This window comes from Bos taurus, chromosome 9, assembly GCF_002263795.3.
Source record: "Bos taurus isolate L1 Dominette 01449 registration number 42190680 breed Hereford chromosome 9, ARS-UCD2.0, whole genome shotgun sequence".
Lineage (NCBI taxonomy): Eukaryota > Metazoa > Chordata > Mammalia > Artiodactyla > Bovidae > Bos > Bos taurus.
The window spans coordinates 25,254,632-25,276,881 of record NC_037336.1 but is presented as its reverse complement, the minus strand read 5'-3'; the positions used below and the strand labels follow the sequence as shown (position 1 = coordinate 25,276,881).

General features: G+C 39.2%; 1 protein-coding gene across 6 annotated transcripts in view; it reads left to right on the top strand.

Moving 5' to 3' along the window:
• Positions 1–21,842, top strand: part of TRMT11 (tRNA methyltransferase 11 homolog) — a 62,294-nt gene extending 40,452 nt beyond the window's left edge. For 3 of the 6 annotated variants that reach the window (XM_024996554.2, XM_059889648.1, XM_024996553.2), the window contains one exon: positions 21,289–21,842. In XM_024996554.2, the coding sequence (XP_024852322.1) occupies positions 21,289–21,420 (132 nt within the window). In that variant the 3' untranslated portion in view covers positions 21,421–21,842. Of the gene's footprint in view, positions 1–15,051; positions 15,238–21,288 lie in introns of those variants that run through there. The other 3 variants (XR_808669.4, NM_001080273.2, XM_010808391.4) reach the window with 3 other exon arrangements.
• Positions 21,843–22,250: the final 408 nt, after the last annotated feature.

Below are 22,250 nucleotides of genomic sequence, written 5' to 3'. Positions count from 1 at the left end.
TGTCTTACTCATCCTTAACTCTGCATTTCATTTTTTTCATGTGCTTCACAGCTTATGGATTCTTTCACAATAATAAAGACTAATATTTATATAGTGCGTTTGCATATGTTCTACAAATTTCTTGTTTTTTTTTTTCCTTTTAATTTCTATTTCCTGTCTGTCGCTAATATAGGCCCTTGTTACCATATACCTGGTTTATGCTGATAAGCTCCTAAATTACCTCTCCTTCTACTTTTCACACCTCTAGCTCTTATATGTTAAATGTGCGTGTGTTCTAAGACTCTTTGGTTGTGTCCAACTCTGTCCGACCCCATGGACTGTAGCCTGCTAGGCCTTTTCTGTCCATGAGATTCTCCAGGCAAGAATACTAGAGTGGGTTGCCATGCCCTCCTCCAGGGGGATCTTCCCAACCCAGGGATGGAATCTGCATCTCTTAAATCTCCTGCATTGACAGGCAGCTTTGGTATCACCAGCACCACCTGTGAAGCTCTATATGTTAAATAAATCTTCCTAAAACACTGCATTTGTTAGGTGACTTCTTTCTGCAGGAATTTTAGTGACCGATTTTTATTACAGAGTAAGGTTCAGAATCTTCAGTATGACATTTTTCTCAATAATTGGGCTTTAGTATCAGGGCATTTCTGAAAGCTAAGCTGTGTGTATATGCACACATATATATGTGTGTATCAGTTCAGTTCAGTCACTCAGTTGAATCCAACTCCTTGCGACCCCATGGACTGCAGCACGCCAGGCCTCCCTTTCCATCACCAACTCCTGGAGTTTACTCAAACTCATGTCCATTACTGAGTCAGTGATGCCATCCAACCATCTCTTCCTCTGTCGTCCCCTTCTCCTCCTGCCTTCAATCTTTTCCAGCATCAGCGTCTTTTCAAATGAGTCAGCTCTTCGCATCAGGTGGCCAAAGTATTGGAGTTTCAGCTTCAGCATCAGGACTGATCTCCTTTAGGATGGACTGGTTTGATGTCCCTGAAGTCCAAGGGACTCTCAAGAGTCTTCTCCAACACCACAGTTCAAAAGCATCAATTCTTTGGCGCTCAGCTTTCTTCACAGTCCAACTCTTCACATCCATACATGACTACTGGAAAAACCATAGCTTTGACTAGACATAACTTTGCTGGCAAAGTAATATCTCAGCTTTTGAATATGCTATCTAGGTTGGTCATAACTTTTCTTCCAAGGAACAAGTGTCTTTTTATTTCATAGCTGCAATCACCATCTGCAGTGATTCTGGAGCCCCCCAAAATAAAGTCTGTCACTGTTTCCACTGTTTCCCCATCTATTTGCCATGAAGTGATGGGACCAGATGCCATGATTTTAGTTTTCTGAATGTTGAGCTTTAAGCCAACTTTTTCACTCTCCCCTTTCACTTTTATCGAGAGGCTCTTTAGTTCTTCTTTGCTTTTTTTGCCGTAAGGGTGGTGTCATCTGCATTTCTGAGGTTATTGGTATTTCTCCCAGCAATCTTGATTCCAATTTGTGCTTCATCCAGCCCAGTGTTTCTCATGATGTACTCTGCATATAAGTTAAATAAGGGTGACAATATACAGCCTTGACATACTCCTTTCCTGATTTGGAACTGGTCTGTTCCATGTCCAGTTCTAACAGTTGCTTCTTGACCTGCATACAGATTTCTCAAGAGTCAGGTCAAGTGGTCTGGTGTTCCCATCTCTTTCAGAATTTTCCAGAGCTTGTTGTGGTCCACACAGTCAAAGGCTTTGGCGTAGTCAATAAAGCAGAAATAGATGTTTTTCTGGAACTCTCTTGCTTTTTCCATGATCCAGTGGATGTTGGCAATTTGATCTCTGGTTCCTCTACCTTTTCTAAATCCAGCTTGAACATCTGGAAGTTCACAGTTCATGTACTGCTGAAGCCTGGCTTGTAGAATTTTGAGCATTACTTTACTAGCGTGTGAGATGAGTGCAATTGTGTGGTAGTTTGAGCATTCTTTGACATTGCCTTTGTTTGGGATTGGAATGAAAACTGACCTTTTCCAGTCCTGTGGCCACTGCTGAGTTTTCCAAATTTGCTGACATATTGATTGCAGTACTTTCCCAGCATCATCTTTTAGGATTTGAAATATCTCAACTGGAATTCCATCACCTCCACTAGCTTTGTTCATAGTGATACTTCCTAAGGCCCACTTGACTTCACACTCCAGGATGTCTGGCGCTAGGTTGAGTGATCACACCAACGTGATTATCTGTGTCATGAAAATCTTTTTTGTACAGTTCTGTGTATTCTTGCCACCTCTTCTTAATATCTTCTGTTTCTGTTAGGTTTGTACCATTTCCGTCCTTTATTGTGTGCATCTTTGCATATATGTATTACATCTTTATCCATTCATCCGTCAGTGATAGATTACTTCTATATGTTGGCTATTGTAAATAATACTGCCTTGAATGTGGGGTTGTATATATCTTTTCTGATTAGTGTTTTCATTTTCTTAAGATAAATTCCTAGAAGTGGAATTGCTGGTTCCTGTGGTAGTTCTGTTTTTAATTTGCAGGATCTTCATACTGTTTTCCATTGGAGAAGGAAATGGCAACCTACTCCAGAACTCTTGCCTAGAGAATCCCGTGGACAGAGGAACCTGGTGGGCTGCTGTCCGTGGGGTTGCACAGAGTCAGACATGACTGAAGTGACTTAGCATGCATGCATGCATTGGAGAAGGCAATGGCAGCCCATTCCAGTGTTCTTGCCTGGAGAATCCCAGGGACAGAGGAGCCTCATGGGCTGCTGTCCGTGGGGTCGCACAGAGTCAGACGTGACTGAAGTGACTTAGCATACATGCATGCATTGGAGAAGGCAGTGGCAGCCCACTCCAGTGTTCTTGCCTGGAGAATCCCAGGGACAGGGGAGCTTCATGGTCTGCTGTCCGTGGGGTTGCACAGAATTGGACACAACTGAAGTGACTTAGCATGCATGCATGCATTGGAGAAGGAAATGCAGCCCACTCCAGTGTTCTTGCCTGGAGAATCCCAGGGACAGGGGAGCTTCATGGTCTGCTGTCCGTGGGGTTGCACAGAATTGGACACAACTGAAGTGACTTAGCATGCATGCATGCATTGGAGAAGGAAATGCAGCCCACTCCAGTGTTCTTGCCTGGAGAATCCCAGGGACGGGGGAGCCTGGTGGGCTGCCGCCTGTGGGGTCACACAGAGTCGGACACGACTGAAGTGATTTAGCAGCAGGAGCAGACTGTTTTCCATAGTGGCTGCACTAGTTTACCTTCCTTCCAACAAAGCACACAGGTTCCCTTCTGTTTGTATCCTCACCAACACTTGTTATTTCCTTTGAAAAATGGCTATTCTAACAGGTGTGAGATGTTACCTGGTTGTGGTTTTGATTTGCATTTCCCTGATTAGTCATGTTGAGCATCTTTTCAGGTATCCATTGTCTGTGTGTTGTCTTTCAGCTCTTTGGGTTTTTGGTTTTTTTTGGCAATTCCATACAAATTTTAGAATTGTTCCATTTCTTTGAAAAATACCGTTGGAATTTTGATAGGGATTGCACTGAACCTGTAGCATGGACGTTATAACAATATTAAATTTTCCAGTCCATGAGTATGGAATACCTTTCTATTTGTGTTCTCTTTAGTTTCTTTCATCAGTGTCATAGTTTTCAGATCTTTTACCTCCTTGGTTAAATGTATTCCTAGGTATTTTCTTCTTCTTGATGTAATTGTAAATGGGATTGTTCTCTTAATTTCTGTTTCTGATAGTTTGTTAGTATATAGAAATACAACTTATTTTTGTATATTGATTTGTGTATTCTGCAGCTTTACTGTATCTGAAACGTCACAGTTTATTATCTCTAACAGTTTTTAGTGGAGCCTTTAGGGTTTTGTATATATATTATCACATCATCTACAAATAGTGACAGTTTTACTTTTTCCTTTCCATTTTGGATGCCTTTTATTTCTTGTTCTTGCCTAATTGCTTTGGTTAGCACTTTCAATACTGAATTGAATAAAATTGTCAAGAGTGGGCATCCTTGTCTTGATCTTAGAAGACAAGCTTTAAGCTTTTCACTCTTGAGTGTAGGCTTTTACCTGGCCTTTATTATGTTGAGGTACATTCCCTATATACCTGCTTTGTTGACAGGTTTTTTTTTTTTTTAATCATAAATGGATGTTGAATTTTGTCAGGTGCTTTTTCTGTATCTATTGAGATGATCATATGATTTTTATTCTTCCTTTTGTTAATGTGGTGTATCATGTTGATTGATCTGTATTAAACTGTTGCATCCCTGAAACTGTTGCATCAATCCCACGTGTTCATGGTATATGATTCTTTTAATGTATTGTTGAGTTTGGTTCAGTAATATTTTGTTAAGGAGTTGTGTATCTGTGTTCATGAAGGATATAGCCTGTAATTTCTTTTGCTGTGGTATCCTTGTCTGGTTACAGCTGGGCTTGTAGAATGAGTTTGGAATTGTTCCCTCATCTTCTATATTTTGAATAGTTTGAAAAAGTTGGTATTAATTCTTGTTTGAATGCTTGGTAGAAATCACCGAATGAAGCTCTCTGGTCCTCTGCTTTTGTATGTTGAGAAGCTTTTGATTACTAATGCAATCTTTATTGATTTCCCTGCTGGCTCAGATGGTAAAGAATCCTCTTGTAGTACAGAAGACCAGGGTTTGATCCCTGAGTAAGGAAGATCCCCTGGAGAAGGGGATGGCTGTGCTGTGCTATGCTTAGTTGCTCAGTTGTATCTGACTCTTTGCGACCCCATGGACTGTAGCCCGCCAGGCTTCTCTGTCCATGGGGATTCTCCAGGCAAGAATATTGGAGTGGTTTGCCATGCCTTCCTCCAGGGGAACTTCCCAACCCAGTGATCGAACCCAGGTCTCCCACATTGGAGGTGGATTCTTTACTGTCTGAGTCACCAGGGAAGCCCAGGGAATGGCTCCCCAGTCCAACATTCTTGCCAGGAGAATTCCATAGACAGAGGAGCCTGGTGGGCTGCAGTTTATGGGGTTGCAGAGTCAGACATGACTGAGCGACTAACACTTTGACTGTCACTTTTTCAGTCTCTATTAGTAATTGGTCTGTTCAGATTTTGTTTGTCCTCATGACTCAGTCTTAGAAGGAATTTCTAGGAATTTGTTAGAATTCTTTAGAAGTCTTTCTAAGAATTTATCCTATTTCTTCTAGATTGTAAATTTGTTGGCATGTAAATGTTAACAGTGGTCTCTTGTCCTTTCTTTTTCCCCTGTGGTGTCAGTTTCAAGTCTCTTCTTTCAATTCTGATTTTACTTATTTGAGCCTTTTTTATTTTTAATGAGTCTGGCTAAAGGCTTACCAGTTTTTATCTTTTCAAGGAACCGGCTCTTAATGTCATTTATCTTTTCTATTATCCTTTTAGTCTCTATTTCATTTATTTCTGCTCTGACCTGTATTTCCTTCTACTCTGGGCTTTGGTCCTCTTTTTCTAGTTTGTTGAGGTATAAAGTTAGGTTGTTTATTTAATGCTTATTTTAATATGTTTGAAAAATTAACATTACCAATAGATTTTTCAGTTTTAAGTCTTGATATTAGAAAGTACAGTGAATGACATCAGCAATTGTTACTTCGTGGCCTCTGTAAAAAGTACACCGTATGACAGTTATGAAGACTTGAAGCAGTGATTCTAAAGAACTGGAAGAACAGTCTAGAGAAAAGGCTTAAGAATTAATGGAGCTACATGATAAGCCAGTCATTTCTGTTTTAATGACAGAATTAAGACCCATTGTGGACCATTTCACGTTTGCTTTCCTCCGAGTTTAATTTGTTTAAGAAAGTCTGGTATTTTTTGGATAGATTTATATTTCCCCAAGCAAATTTGATACACAGAAGAGGAAATAGAGGATGATCTAAAGATGCTTCTGAGAATATTTCTGCTATCTAAAAATAAAGGCAGTCTTCTGAGATATTTTTAATATTTAATATTTTACTTTTGTCCTTTTAAATTAATTTATAAAGTAAGGAAATCCTGTTGCTCGAGTAATTTTTTGAAATGGCCTTCCCTTTATAAGATCAAATTTAATCAGTGAGTTTTAATTTGCATGGAGTTTATTATAACTGAAATTATTTTGTCATGTTGAATTAGTCATGTTTGGCTTTTAATTAATTGCTTCATTTCTACCTTCTGTTTGTATGGAGAGGAGTGTATATAATTGCAGCAAGATCCCAGTCCTTTATAATGAAAGTGATGACATAAAATTGTCAAACAGTTCTCATGTACATCTAACGAATTATTCTTGACCTTGTTCAGTGTTGTTGACTTTGGCAGTGGAAGACTATTAATTTTAGATTTTTACACTTTTGTATACTGTGTCTCTTCATTTTTGATTTGTCACTTGTTAGGATTAACTTCAGTATAACTCTTGGCCCAGCTGATATGTTGTTATAAAGTGTTCTCCCTCTCCCCCCATTTAAAATGTAAACATAAGTTATAAATGTAAAAAATATCTAAAGAGTATAGATAAGTCATAAAATTTTGTATCTGTATTGTATGGTTTTTTAGACTTACTGAACATTGGTAGTAAGGAAGAAAATTCTTGCTGACTGTGTTAAAATATGAAAATGCATGCTAAGAAAAGCCAGTTTTTGTCATTATTCCCTGTTGCTATAATCTGAAAGCTAAATGAATGACAAATAGCCCTTTTATAAGGCTTTATTTTTTGCAGCAGTTTCACATCAATTTGACCTTCTTATTGTTGCATATGGTTAGAGATGAGGAAGTGCCCAAGGCCCTAGCCCAGTCCGCTTAAGTAGGAAGTACCCAGTTTGAGACCAAAACTCCTCCTTTGCACCTGAAATTCTATATCCTTTTTTCAGCATCATGTTGCCTCTTTACCAAAACACAATCCTGCCTTTAGAATATGCCAAGATTAAAAGGCAGACATTCTTGAGTGGCATGTTACAAGTTTCTTTTCTCATGCCTCATGTGGCTGTGGTAGAATGTGATTTGTTGTACTACATCTTATTTTTCCTGCTGATACAACGTGTAGTCAGTGCTGCCATATGTAGTTGTGGTCACAGTGGTTACTTGTATAAAACATTTTTCTCATATAAAATTCATAGGAGAAAAATGCTGATCTCTTGAGTTATCCTGGAGAAGGCCAGGGCAACCCACTCCAGTACTCTTGCCTGGAAAATCCCATGGATGGAGGAGCCTGGTAGGCTGCAGTCCATGGGGTCTTGAAGAGTGGGACATGACTGAGCGACTTCACTTTCACTTTTCACTTTCATTCATTGAAGAAGGAAATGGCAACCCACTCCAGTGTTCTTGCCTGGAGAATCCCAGGGGCGGTGGAGCCTGGTGGGCTGCCGTCTATGGGTCGCACAGAGTCGGACACGACTGAAGCGACTTAGCAGCAGCAGCAGCTAGAGTTATCCAGAAGACTACGAGTGCGGTAGTTTCTCTTTAGTGAAAATTACCCAAAATAATACTCTGTGTTCTATACCAGTGTACTTGGACAGGCGAATGTGTACCCAAGGCAGCCATTTTCAAGATCTCCTTGAAATTTTTTTTTAAACATTCATACAACTTTTACATGCTATAGAAGTACTTAGTTAAATATAAGAAAATTATCTTAAATTGCCATCACACTAAATAGGCCTCATATACCCTATTTTGGAGCAGGAAATGGCAACCTACTCCAGTATTCCTGCCTGGAAAATTCCATGGATGGAGGAGCCTGGTAGGCTATGGTCCATGGGGTCGCAAAGAGTCAGACACAACTGAGCGACTTCATTTTCTTTCTTTCTATAGTTCCTTTTCGAGAAGGAAATGGCAACCCACTCCAGTGTTCTTGCCTGGAGAATCCCATGGACAGAGGGGCCTGGTGGGCTACAGTCTATGGGGTTGTAAAGAGTTGGACACGACTAAGCAACTAACACACATGCCCTAGTTATTTGTGGCTTATTTACTTGACATCCTGCCTTATCCTGCTGGTGATTTGAAAAGCACTGAAGTATGGGTAAATTAATCTTAGATATCACAGACATTAATTTAGACTAAAGTTATAGTGTGAGTCAGTTGTCATTTTTTTTTTTTTTTTTAGTAGCTAGGCAGTATAGTTCACATGACTTAAAAGAGAATATTGGGAGGTCATAGTGGCAGGTGATGAAAGTTAATGTAATTTTTTATTTTGGACCAAATGAAAGAGTCCCGTAACATGAAGCCTATGAATGCTTCATTAATCATAATGGAAGGTGGCCAAAACCGAAAGACTTGACTCAAGGACTGAAAGATGTTAAAGCTGTGGAGGGAGAAAAGAGCCATTAACATACCACTAACAACAACAGTGTTTTAAATGAGGAGGAGAGAGAGGAGAAACTGAGGTCACTTGTTTGAGAAGGTGACTTACGGATGGCTTGAAGTGGAAGAAGTTTGACTGTATAAGTAGTTGGCATATTAGAATGACAGTAGTGTCGCTAATCATAAACTCTGGCGTTCTGCTGACTTCATGCCTGCACCTGTTTCCATGATGCATTACCCTCTCCCAGGATCAGTGTTGTTAGCTGTTTTTCCTTAGGCAGCCATTTGAATTAAAGGTTGTCTCTTCCTGTTTCTGAAATACTTTGTTTTTTGCCTATCCCTTGCCAGGGTGATTGGGTATTTTCCTTTCGATCAGAGAGGAAAGATTAAAAATTAGGTATGAAGTATTTCGATCTTAAGCCTAGTGGGAAATAGATGCTACTTCGTTTATCAGTGACAAAAATAAGACAAAATGACGCTAAGAATGTGATGGTGGAATATGAACTCAGTCTGAGTCTTAGTACAATACAGTATTCATTAGCATCAAAATGTGTGTGTGTGTGTGTGTGTGTGAGAGAGAGAGAGAGACAGAGAGGTCAAGGAACAGAGGTGGAGAGAGAATCTTCCAAATTATTTTGCATTAGAAATCAAAAGGAAGCTATTTGTATTAGTTTTAAATTATAGTTCAACTTGAGGTGTTTACAAAAGGCTTATAACCACACATAGAAGCCTGATGATGCTATATATCATATTGTATTAATTCAGCTTTAAGGATCATGACATCTACTTACAAAGTGAATTACTTTTGCTATTAATGGTAGTTTCCCTTGAATTTAAATTTTAGAGAGTCATCATTTGACTTTTTCTTTTATATTTCTGCAAACAAATGACTTTGCCAGACTGGATTTTCTGTTAAATTAATCCTATCACAATATTTTGAAATTACTGTTTCTGGTAAACCAGGTAAAAACAAAACTCTGTCCCTTACTACCTCCAAGAAGGAATCATTTAAGATATCTGGGTCTTTCTACTTAACGATGCTACTTGGATATAATTCTCTTATTTGCAGGAAAAAGCAGTTCTCTGATGGCAGAGGGAGCATTCGTCTTAATGTTCCAGCTCTAATGTTCATATTTTCAAACCATGACAGTAAAACAGTCTTTAATGTATTGCTCTTACAGAATCTTAGGCAGAGGTCATTTGCAAAATATAAAGTGTGATCTGGGAGTCCAAGGCATGAATGGTTTAGGGAAATGAGAAGTGTATGTTCAGAGTCAGCATAATCCTCTGGAGCTTTTTTTTTATAATTCTCAAATGACACATTTTCTATTTTTTGTATTTTTATTTATCATATGGTTATTTAATTTATTATAATTCTCAAATGACACATTTTCTGTTTTTTGTATTTTTGTTTATCGTATGGTTATTTAATTTAGAATTGTCTTTTTAGTATTTTTCAAATTCAGACACAAACTTGTCTTCTCACCGTATGACCCACCAAGAACCTAACCCTGAAATTTAATATGTATTTTTTTGCCCAAATCCTAAGGGTACAGTTTAATGAATAATTATAAAGTAAACATTTCTGTAGCGACCACCAAGGTCAAAATTATGGAGTATTGGAGCACCCCACTTTTGTGGCTCTTTTTGGTCATAAACACCTCCTCCCACAGGTATAAGCACTAATCTGACTCTAACGGTAATCATTTCCTTGCTTTCTTTTGTAATATTATCGCTATCCAGTTCATTGCTAAGCAAAATAATTCTTTGTTTTTGATCTTTATATATATAAATGCACATGTATTTTTATTAATTTTCCTTTTAATGGGTTGTGATGGTTTTAAAAAGTCACCTAGGAGATGAGTGTCTCCACATTAAAACAGTTTGTATGTGCATGTCTGTGCATGCTTTGGTCTGTGACTCATCCTTTGCTGCTTAAAATAAGTAAGATTCTTCTTAACTGTAATTAACTATCAGATAGAGTAACTAATAAGTTGTCATTAGATTTTTATCCTGTGCTTTGGCCTGTATTTTAATGTTTGGGGTTAAGTTTTGAATTTTATGAAGTTACAGGTTTTAGTGGTGAGCATATAGAATATACTCATAGTTCTGTATCATCATGATAGCACAGATATCCATGATGGGTTTTTTGGTGTTTTTTTACAGTTAGAAGTTATGTGTTGAGTGCCAGATGTCAAAGTTCAGTCACTGAATGTCACTCATTTTCAGAACTCTAGCTATAAAGAGTTTTTTAATATATTAAAATATTTTACCAGATTTTAGGTAACTTAATGCCGTACAGAGTAATTTTTTTTTTACAAGTATCGATTATATGTGAACACCTAATTTAGGGAGGAAGATTTCCAACCCTTACCTTGTTCCCATTAAGAGTAATGCTAGAAGTTTCCCTTAATAGTATTGGATGCCAGACTTTTGACCTGCTTGTCCTTGGTTTGGAAATGGCCTAGTGCTGTTTATAGTTGTATAACTTTAGCACAAGTGGTTTCTATAGCTACTGTCCAGTACCAGATGTAGAACAGTGGGAAGCTTTGATAAGGGGAGCAAGGATTTTTAAACAAAAGCCGGACATGGGTAATTACCCTGAAGCTGAACTGAGGTCCATTATATTCAGCACTATCATTTACTTTTCATTTCACTCTCTGCTCATTATAAGAAGGAAAATCTATTGACTCTTTTCTCTTCCATCTCTTTGCCTTCTTCCTCTCACCTTATTAAAGAATGTATATTATACCTTTAATCTGTTGCCTGAATCCAGAAGTTGGTCTTGACAAAATTAGGTGAGCATCACCAGTTTGGCTTTTATTATGATGACAGCATCATTGGTTTCCACTTATCAAAGAATAAGTTTCATAAGCCATTTGTATCAAGTGTTTGCAGTGAGACTGCTGTGTTATATAAACTGCTGCCACTTTGAGAATATAAATGACTTAAGGTTAATACTAGTGAGGTAGAAAAAATCATTATCTCATTATCAGGAATTGTCAGTTAAGTAAAAGGACAACTTAAACCTGACCTATAATTAAAATAGAAGGCATTTGGTTTTCTTCTAAATGGTTTTCAACTTCATCCCCAAAGTGATACCTTTCTAGGGGAAAGCTCTTGTTTTTAAACAGTAAATTAATTATAAATTGATGATTATCCTTAGGTATATTATTGGGGGATTCTTTAAAAGTCACTCTTTGGCAGAAAAGGGATGCTGTGAGAGAATTTTGGCTTCAGTTAGAATGTGAGTAGGGAGTGGTGTGAGAGATGAGACTGTAGAATTAAGCAAGGGGATCCAGTTTGTAGTAGAGGGTGGGCTGCAGGCAAGGAGGTTGAGGAAATTCATACCTCCTGACTCCTCTTTTTTCTCTATAAAGAAGGATATAAGTTTTTGTTGAGAGCGAATGGAAAAAGTACTATGCAAAATGAGAAAGAAAGCTGTCTTTTACTGATTTTTACATTCAGATAGTTTTGTTGTGTTTTCTTTTTCTGACTTGATTGCGTGCTCCCTGAGGGGAAAGCCATGGCTTTCATCACTCAGCATGTGTTTATAGAACCACTTCTGTCATCTGCTGAGATAGAACAAGACTAATGAAACATCGTCCTTACCCTTAGAGAACTTGGTGTGAGAGAAAGTTTGGTTCTGTAGTGATCTGTGCAAGTTGCTCTGTGAACACCAGTGGGCACCTCCCTGAGGAGATGGTGTTAGAGTCAAGAGGCCAGCATTCTCAGCAAAGCTACAGAGGGTGCATTCAGGGAATTATAGACATTGAAGCGTGACTGAAAGTATTTGGGGAGAGGTGGTTGGAGATAAAGTGGAAAACCAGAGGCCTGCCTAGTGTTGAAGGTCTTTACCAATAAAGAGTTTCAAGTTTATCCTATTGGCGATGGTGAATCCTGAGGGATGTGAGTTAGGAGAGTAACAGAGGTTCTTGTTTAGGAAGGTCACCCAGACTTTAATATGCAGGCAAGTTTTTGTTGTGGAAAGATGTCTGTGACACCAGCCTGGAGGCTTCTGGCATGATCTTGTGAAGACAATGAGGCTGTCAACTAAGAAAGATAGAATATAGAGATTGTGATATATTTCCAGTTTTTTAAGGAATCTCCACACTGTTCTCCATAGTGGCTGACCTAGTTTGCATTTCCACCAACAGTGTAAGAGGGTTCCCTTTTCTCCACACCCTCTCCAGCATTTATTATTTGTAGACTTTTGGATTGCAGCCATTCTGACTGGTGTGAAATGGTACCTCATAGTGGTTTTGATTTGCATTTCTCTGATAATGAGTGATGTTGAGCATCTTTTCATGTGTTTGTTAGCCATCTGTATGTCTTCTTTGGAGAAATGTCTATTTAGTTCTTTGGCCCTGATCCAGCAATCCCACTGCTGGGCATACACACTGAGGAAACCAGAAGGGAAAGAGACACGTGTACCCCACTGTTCATCGCAGCACTGTTTATAATAGCCAGGACATGGAAGCAACCTAGATGTCCATCAGCAGATGAATGGATAAGAAAGCTATGGTACATATACACAATGGAGTATTACTCAGCCATTAAAAAGAAAATCATTTGAATCAATTCTAATGAGGTGGATGAAACTGGAGCCTATTATACAGAGTGAAGTAAGCCAGAAGGAAAAACATCAATACAGTATACTAACGCATATATATGGAATTTAGAAAGATGGTAACAATAACCCAGTGTACGAGACAGCAAAAGAGACACTGATGTATAGAACAGTCTTATGGACTCTGTGGGAGAGGGAGAGGGTGGGAAGATTTGGGAGAATGACATTGAAACATGTAAAATATCATGTAAGAAACGAGTTGCCAGTCCAGGTTCGATGCACGATACTGGATGCTTGGGGCTAGTGCACTGGGATGACCCAGAGGGATGGTATGGGGAGGGAGGAGGGAGGAGGGTTCAGGATGGGGAACACATGTATACCTGTGGTGGATTCATTTTGATATTTGGCAAAACTAATACAATTATGTAAAGTTTAAAAATAAAATTAAAAAAAAGAATGCTTAAAAAAAAAAAAAAAGAATATAGAGATTGTGATATATATAGGGAGAGACAGTGATATTGAGAGTTTCCGGGTAGGTATATGCAGCAGGACCTGAAGACTGATTGAATGATTGGGAAGGGAGACAGGTTGAAGGCTGACTTGGAAATCTGGGCTGAGTAGGTTGCAGGTGTTGTTACCCTTGCCCCTCCATCCCAAAGGACAGGGCGCAGCGCTGCTCCCCTGGGCTACTGCAGGAGGCTTCCCCCTGGTTTCCCTGCTTCTGCAGCTTCTCCTCCCATCACATAGGGTGGAAGTAGATAATCAAACTCCCCTGTTTAAAATTCATCAAAACTTGCTATGAAATTTAGACCAAAATTCAGAATCCGTCACATAACCTTCAGGGCCAGCCTGAACTACTTCTAGCCGGTCTCTCCAATTTGATTTTGAGCCACCTTTCCGTTCATTCTTCAAGCCTGAGCCACACTGGCCCGCTTTCACTCCCCAGAATGTACTTAGCTGTTTCTAATCTGAATCTTTTCACATTGTGTTTCCTCCCTCATTGTGTTCCTAGAATGCTTTCTTCCTGTCTCTTTTTACAAGTAAATTTGATTCATCCTTTAGGTCTCAGGTAAATGTCACTTCCTTTGGGAAGCCTTTCTTATTCATTTTCTTCTCTCCCATCTAACTAGGTATCTCCTTATATTTTTATGGTACCCTTTTCTTCCTAGTATTTCATCACAGTTTGTAAGTGTATGTTAGGGTGTATATTGTTTAATGTCTGTAACTCTGAATTAATGGAGTTTGACTGTTTTGCTCACTACTCAGTAAATACTTATGAAATAAATAGTAACTGTTCGGTGATTGTTTGGGGCCCTTCTAGAATAAAAGCAGTTAAATGTATTTAAATCATCCATTTGAAGGAAGAGTAATACACTGAATTTTGTCATTACCCTGATGTTACTCCTGAAAAGTCAGTGATTTAGAAATAGTTTAATCCTATGATATCTAGGCCTTATTTGTTATGAGAAGCAAACAAAAAAACAGGTGGATCACTATACTGTGGAAATCAGAACACCTTCCTTCTAATTAAGGCAGAAATAACAAAGAATGGCAGATCTCTGGGAGAAGACAGTAGTTAGAAGGATAGTTTTATGTAAGTGCAGTTCTCAGCTTTATTTTCTTAAAAGTGAGCGGTTTTATGACATTCAGTTTGAGGACACTCTTGCAAATATGTATTCTCCCAGATTAATCCAGAGTGTCATTAGTTCCATTTAAAGTTGCAGCTTCAGATGTTACTATAAAACATAGTTTGTTTTTTTTCTTGAGGAGCAGCCAAAGTACTTCCCTTTTAAAGTCTCTTTTTTTCTTTTTGATGCTGTACTTTTTTCCCAGATGGTTCAGTGGTAAAGAATCTGCCTGCCAATGCAGAAGATGCAGGTTCGATCTCTGGGTAGGGAAGATCCCCTGGAGGAGGAAATGGCAACCCACTCCAGTATTCTTGCCTGGGAGATCTCATGGACAGAGGAGTCCGGCAGGCTGAAGTCCATGGGGTTGCCAAGGAGTCGGACACAACTGAGCAACTAAACAACTTTTGATGTAGAATTAGTTGTAAAAATAAAGGTTAACTTGAATAAGGCGTGGTTTATGTACTTTTTCTTTATTTTTGTAGAGAATAATTTGCAGTTCTAGATTGGACATAAATGACAATGATAAAACACTTTAGAATCACTAAGGTAAATACGTATTGGTATATTTCCACCTCATTCTTCTAAGGATGAAATGATGTGAATACATGCCAGTGCTCTCTGAAGGAAAACGGCTGTCCTGTTGATGTTCTGTGGCTCTAGATGTTTACAGCAACCAGGATTCAGACAGAGAGGGAAGTGGAGTGCTCCTGACTGTCCGATGCATCGTGGTCAGCTGGGCTTCAGATGCGCTTTACCCACATCAGGAAATACTGTAAGAATTTATCTGCGTCAGCCAGCAGGGGGCACTGTACACATTAAAAAGTACATGGCCAATTGTAAAGCTTCCTTTGATTTTTTTTTTTCCCTTGGCAATTGTGTTAAAATTCCTCCAGAAGTTTATGTTTAGAATTAGTAGTGATAGGACCGGAAATTGGCTGCGTGGGACAGTGGTTAAAGGGGTTCTGTCTAAAAGTTTAGAGACGAAATATGTACTACCATAATGTTGCTGTTCAGTGAAAAACAGCCTCAAAATGTCACACTCCATTTTGAACAACCCACTAATCTACCATGCAGGAAGTTAACTCTTTAACCACTGTTTTGATGTAATGTCTGTTAAAAAAATGTGTGACAGAAAAAGTATGCGCTTTAAAGCCTGATCTAGTCTACAATTCTGGCATTACTTGATAGCTATGTGACTTGTGTCAGATTATTTAAACTTTTGAAGTCTCCGTTTGTGGAAAATTTAGATAATAATCTGCTGTGAAAAGATGCAGAAAATTAAATAATTCACTTCTGTCAAACACATAGCTATAAATGTATATCAATTGCTTTCTTAAATCAGAGTTTATATGTTTCTTGTCATAATTGCTATTTGTCTTACAAAGTTAAGCAATAGATCTGAAAACTGTGTATTCCCATTATGTAACCAGAATTTTCCTTCAGAAATTCTTGATTTCTGGTTATAAAAATGATAAACAGTAGACAGTATAATCAACAATCTTAATATTTTATTCCTGTTTCCTCAAGTACTGACATGTGCCAAAATTTAACCAGTAGTCATCATATTTAGGTAAGGTGGTCTGTAATCTTTCATTGCCATAGTTTTTTTTATTGGCATTTCCTAATTGTTTGTGTATGTTTATTTTCCATGCAGTATATCTTGCTTACTAAAAACTGGCAGAACTCAGGTTTTATGATACATAGATGATATCATGACTGATAGTGATAGACAGATTGGGAAGTGTCAGAGAAACCAGAAATCAAACACCGGGGCAAGCTGGAGTTAGTGAGGGACTTCAAGGGTCGTGTTGCTTGAGGATCCTCTTCTCCCTTTTAAGTAAACCCTTGGCCTTTGAGATACTGAGTTGAAAAAAAAAAACCTGCAGATATTCTTGGTTGAGATGGGCAGGGAATGTGAATAGAGAAGAGTTATCAAAAGGTGATGAAAAATATGTGGAGTTGAATATCATCATCTCAAGTGTGATCCCTGGTAAACTGAACTAAAGATAGGTTGAAAGAGAGAAATAAGAAAAAAAACATTGACTTTGCTATTTTATTCAGCGTCAAGGTAACAGAAGTTCTGAATGCTGCAAATGGTATTTTTCATAACGGACCAGAGTGTACTGTTCATAGGTGTGATATTTACATATATCTATGTGGACCATAAACGTACTGAACCTATTATGTGAAACATTTTGTGAACCATGTCTTTTCTACTTAGATGAAAATGGTAGTCAAAGTCCTGGAGTGTCTGGCTTGCCCTGAAGCAGACTTATGCTGTTAGTAATAGAACAGCGCTTGCCAGATCCCTGGCTGAACAAGGGATTTGGAGCTTTGGGGTTCTCCAGGAGTTTTTGTTATGAATGTCTGATTTTGCAGTCAGGGGGCAATCAATCATTGCATAAGGAGGCGTTCCAGTATAGGACTCACATTAATTCTTCTCTACTCCCTGGGAGATGAATAGGATCCCCTCTCCACCCAAGGCTTCCCTGGTGGCTCAGCTGGTAAAGAATCCGCCTGCAATGTGGGAGACCTGGGTTCAATCCCTGGGTTGAGGAGATCCCCTGGAGAAGGGAACGGCTACCCACTCCAGTATTCTGGCCTGGACAATTCCATGAACTATTATTACATGGGGTCACAGAGTTGGACATGACTGAGTGACTTTCACTTCACCACCACCATACCCCCCCCACCCCCGAAGAGGTTGCATTTCTAATAATAGTCTTTCCCCACTTTTCCAGTAGCATGTATTTCTCTGTCACTGCATCTCTGTAGCACTGAGCATATGATCTGTTAAGAGGCTTAGTTTGCTTTTACTGTATTTTGAGTAAATCTTGAGGTCTAAACTAGTCAGATAAAGAATGCCATAGCTAGTACATGTTTTCTTGGTAATCATTCATTGGTATAGGTTATAATCATCACTTTGAGTTTTCCAGGCTTCTGTTGTTCATTCCTAGTCTCTGCCTCTGGTCTTTGTAGTCTTGTCTTTATTTATCATCAGTTTGTCCTGTGTATATCCTTGAAATCAAAGGCACGCTATCTTGTTAAGCTCTCAGTCTGTCTTCTGAGGACACCTGTCTTCCATTGTGCTCTGACTCTCTCCTGCTTCCCCTCATGAGCTGCATAGTTGGCAGTTGAGGTAGGTTACGTGCAGGAGCAACTGAGCCCCAGTCAGTTCCTGGCCCTTCCTGGTCTTCAGCTGTCTTACCACACCTCTGCCTTTTAAGCTTGCACACTCACATCACACATTTCTGTCCTGTCATGCCCCTGTAGCCCTGGAACATTCGCTAAACTAGTCTGCAGTGCATTTTGGTATAGGGGTGATTTGCGTGGCTTAGAGGAGTCACAGGGAGAAGAAAGGACAGAAAGCAGAACCGAAGGATCTCACTGCCTGATAGTGTTCTGATCCCTCTTGTTCAGAAGGGGAAAGTGAGAGGACGTTCAGCAAACTGATGTGAAATTGTATGTCACTCCCAAACGTTAAGAGAAAAGCCTCAGCACTGGGGAGAGTTTGGACTTGTTTGGATTCAACCAGAATGCTGGTGTAGTAGATTTGCACTTTAGTAAGTTGTATTTGATCCCACTGTAGAAAATAGACTAGAGAGGGAGCCGCAAAGGCAGAGCAACTGGCTGTTCAGGAAAAAAGCAGGGAGAGATGAGGAAGGCTTTAACTATAGTACTGGAATTATAAATGAAGAGGAGGGGTGGATGTGAAATATTTAGGATGTAGAACCTAAGATTACACACACACTACACTAAGTCACTTCAGTCGTGTCCGACTCTGTGCGACCCCATAGACGGCAGCCCACTAGGCTCCCCCGTCCCTGGGATTCTCCAGGCAAGAACACTGGAGTGGGTTGCCAGTTCCTTCTCCAGTGCATGAAAGTGAAAAGTGAAAGTGAAGTCGTTCAGTCGTGTCCCACTCCTAGCGACCCCATGAACTGCAGCCTACCAGGCTCCTCCACCCATGGGATTTTCCAGGCAAGAGTACTGGAGTGGGGTGCCATTGCCTTCTCCGACCTAATATTACAGGACTGATTTAAAGTGAGAAAGAAAGAGAGAGCACTTTGACCCAAAATCACTTTCTGATTTTGATGACTAGGTGGAGAATGATACAAAGAGCTGTGAGACGTAATAGCAGGAGAGATGTCACTTCTGGATATAGCTCTATTTATAACTAAGTAAAGGTATTTCTGGAGAAGACAATGGCACCCCACTCTAGTACTCTTGCCTGGAAAATCCTATGGATGGGGGAGCCTGGTGGGCCGCAGTCCATGGGGTCTCGAAGAGTCGGACGCGACTGAGTGACTTCACTTTCACTTTTCACTTTCATGCATTGGAGAAGGAAATGGCAACCCACTCCAGTGTTCTTGCCTGGAGAATCCCAGGGACAGGGGAGCCTGGTCGGCTGCCCTCTATGGGGTCGCACAGAGTCGGACACGACTGAAGCCACTTAGCAGCAGTAGCAGCAAAGGTATTTCTGCCAGGATTAAACTCATGCAGTTCAGCAAGTAGACAAGTTTCCTAATGATCTTATTTGATATATTGACAGAATGCAGAATACCTGGAGGAATAGATGAAGGCGTGTCCCGTCCTTTCTGATGACTCCTCGGTCAGACGTTTGATTAGAGTTGGCATGTGCAGAGGCTGAATGCTGGACCGTTGTTCTGTACTGCTGCTCTCCCATGTCTGGTTCTGAGATGTGGACCTTGAGTCCTCCCTTCAAGTCAACTGTCCTCCTAGGGTTAGGGCATCTGTGGCTCCTTACATCTCCTAGTAGGAAGATTTTGTGTCATTGAAGTAATTCTTTTAGTTACTAGAACTAAGTTAATAGCATTTCTGATCCAGTTCTCTTCCTTTCTGGGAGGCCTTTGTTCATCACATGCTTTGTTCCCAGATATACTTCTGCTTCTCGAGTTGAGGAAAGAGTTAGCTCTTTGGGGGACCAAAAAAAAAAAAAAAGCCTCATCATGTTACATTTAAAGAGTGTAATCCCTGGGTCTGATAGACCTGTGTTCAAATCCTAGCTGTGTCACTTACTAGCTGTATTATCTTGGGCCTGTACTCTTAAATAATTCATCTCTAGATGTGATAGTAGTGTGCTTATCTCTTAGAGCTGATGAGTTTATATTAGATAGTGCTTATGAAGCATTTGAGCTTCCCTGGTGGCTCAAATGGTAAAGAATCTGCCTGCAATGCAAGGCACCCAGGTTCCATCTCTGGGTTGGGAAGATACCCTGGAGGAGGGCATGGTAACCCACTCCAGTATTCTTGCCTGGAGAATCCAGTGGACAGAGGAGCTTGGGGGGGCTATAGTCCATGTGGTCGCAAAGAGTTGGACGCGACTAAGCAACTAACAATTCCACTTCTATGAAGCACTGAGGATGGTGTGTGTGTGTGTGTGTCTGACTCTTTGTTGCTCCTTGGTCTGTAGCCCACCAGGCTCCTCTGTCCATGGGATTTCCCAGGCAAGAATACTGGAGTGGGTTGTCTTTTTGGCCCATAATAAATACCACATAAACACTATCTTTCATTTGGTATTCTTTAATTTTTTTACCTGTAGATAGATAAAATTTATTTTTAATCTTTTGACATTTATATAGCCTGAAGTTAGTAATCACCATCATGTTTTCATGTGCTTGCAAGAATTTGGAAGTATAGTATTCTTAGTGCCATAGAATTTAAGTAGCCACTTTTTTTTTTTTAATAAAATGAATCAGGAAATCTCGGCATGTTTAATAATTTGTTTCTTTTGTGTGTGATTTTTAAAAAAGCATTCTGGAGCAAAATAGTTTCGAATAAATGAATCAGCCAAAATAACTTTATTTTGGCTAAACCTGGGCTATTATTAATATTAGATATGAGGGAAAGAATGAAGATATTCATCTCATACAGGAATGAGGAAAAGTACAAGAATATTTTGAGGATTGTGATATTCCAGATATATTTGTAGATATTGTTTTATACTGAAACCAGAGTAATAAATTAGGCTTCATATTTTCTAATTGTGTCTCCATGCCTGTTCTCCAAATCACATTAATCCTTGTGCAGTAGAATATGAACTTGCAGAAGGGGATGTGATATGAGGTTTTATTTCTGATTCGATTTTTTTCACATTTTGAGGCGACTAGTGAAATTGACCAAGAAGCTGATGTTTCAGTGTTTTCTGTCAGTCTTTTTATCCCTCGGTTTTCGAATCTGAAACATGACAGTCTATCCCAGTTTGGTATTTCTAGTTTCCTAAAGATCTGTCTGACCATTAGTCCTCACCTGTCTTTGAAGTCTCAAGAGTGTGAAGACCACTTGTTTAGCCTGTATCTCATCTACTGAGGTTAAAGTTGCCAGGAGTGGTTGACGTCATTAACCAAACGTGGACGTATCCCCAGACAGTTTTACTGACCTGTAAGGTATCATGCAGATATAGTAATTTGTTGGAATAGAAGCTTCTTCGCTCAATAATTCTTATAGTCAAAGAAGGCTTCTCTTTGTGCTGAGTGAGGAATCGGAAGATGCTGATGGCTGTCCAGACTAAAGCTGCGGGAGATGGTTCTCCCTGCTTTCCCTCTCACCCAGTAAGAGTATGTGTCCTCTTTGTGCAGAGGACCGTTGGGTGGACCGGGTGAGGTGAAGTAGGTGAAAGTACTTTGGATACACAGGCATGACCCAGATATAAGATGGTGGTATATTTCCAATTCACATGTGATAAAGGAAAAACAACTGTGTACCAGAGAGTGAGATTTTGCTTAAAGTAACTGCTTTGCTTGCAGGCTAACAAAAGAAGTAACTCAAACATTTTTATTTTTTGTATTTTCCAACCAACCAGAACCGGGACCAGTATTCACATCTGCTGAGTGATCACTTTCTGCTGTACCAAGGTCATAATTCCTTCCGTGAGAAATATTTCAGTGGGGTAACAAAAAGAATTGCCAAGGAAGAAAAGTCCAGCCAGGAATGAAAATTTAAGATTTTTGACAAAGGGGAAAGAATAAGGATTTGATAGAAAAGACATCTGGATGTGAATTTCATGTATAATACAGAAAATGTACTGTTTTAAATAGCTTTATATAATAAAATAAATTCTACAAAGTACAATTCTTTTAACGCTAGCTTTGTTTTACAGACTATTTTGTATGTGTCTTTTGAACTTTAATTTATATTTGTACTTTCAAGTATTATGGAAATTAAACAGTTATATTTTTGGTAATTAATTTATAAAGGGAACTAATCATATTGAGTTTTTAAACATAATCTGCTGGATATGTTATAGGCAATTGATAGTGGTTGAGAATTTATCATTAGGTAGACTTATTTTGTTTTTGATTGTAATTGTTATACATTGTCATTGTCACTAATAAAGCTTACTGAGGATTTCTAAAATCATGTAGTATACAGAGGGGGTGTGATGATGGAAATGAACTTCTATTTATAAATCGCAGACAAATAAGTAGTAACAATGATCATGGTGATAATGAGAAAGGCTAGGACCTGACAACCTAAAAAGATTCCAAACTCCTTGAGGCCTGTTCACATTTGAAGTTCGTCTGTACCTTGGATTTGCTTCTGCATTCCTAAACCTTGACTGTCGGTCAAGTTAACTACCCACAATTTTTGGTTTAGAAAGTAACTGATAGTTAAAGCAGTAACAACAACACAAATCCTTGATGGTTCCCTAATGGTATTAAGTCTAATCAGAGCTCTTTGAAATAGAAGCTATATTTTTCTTGAAGTAGAAACTTTGCTGAGTCCACATTGTGTCCATCATGAAAATATCTTGTTTGGAAACCA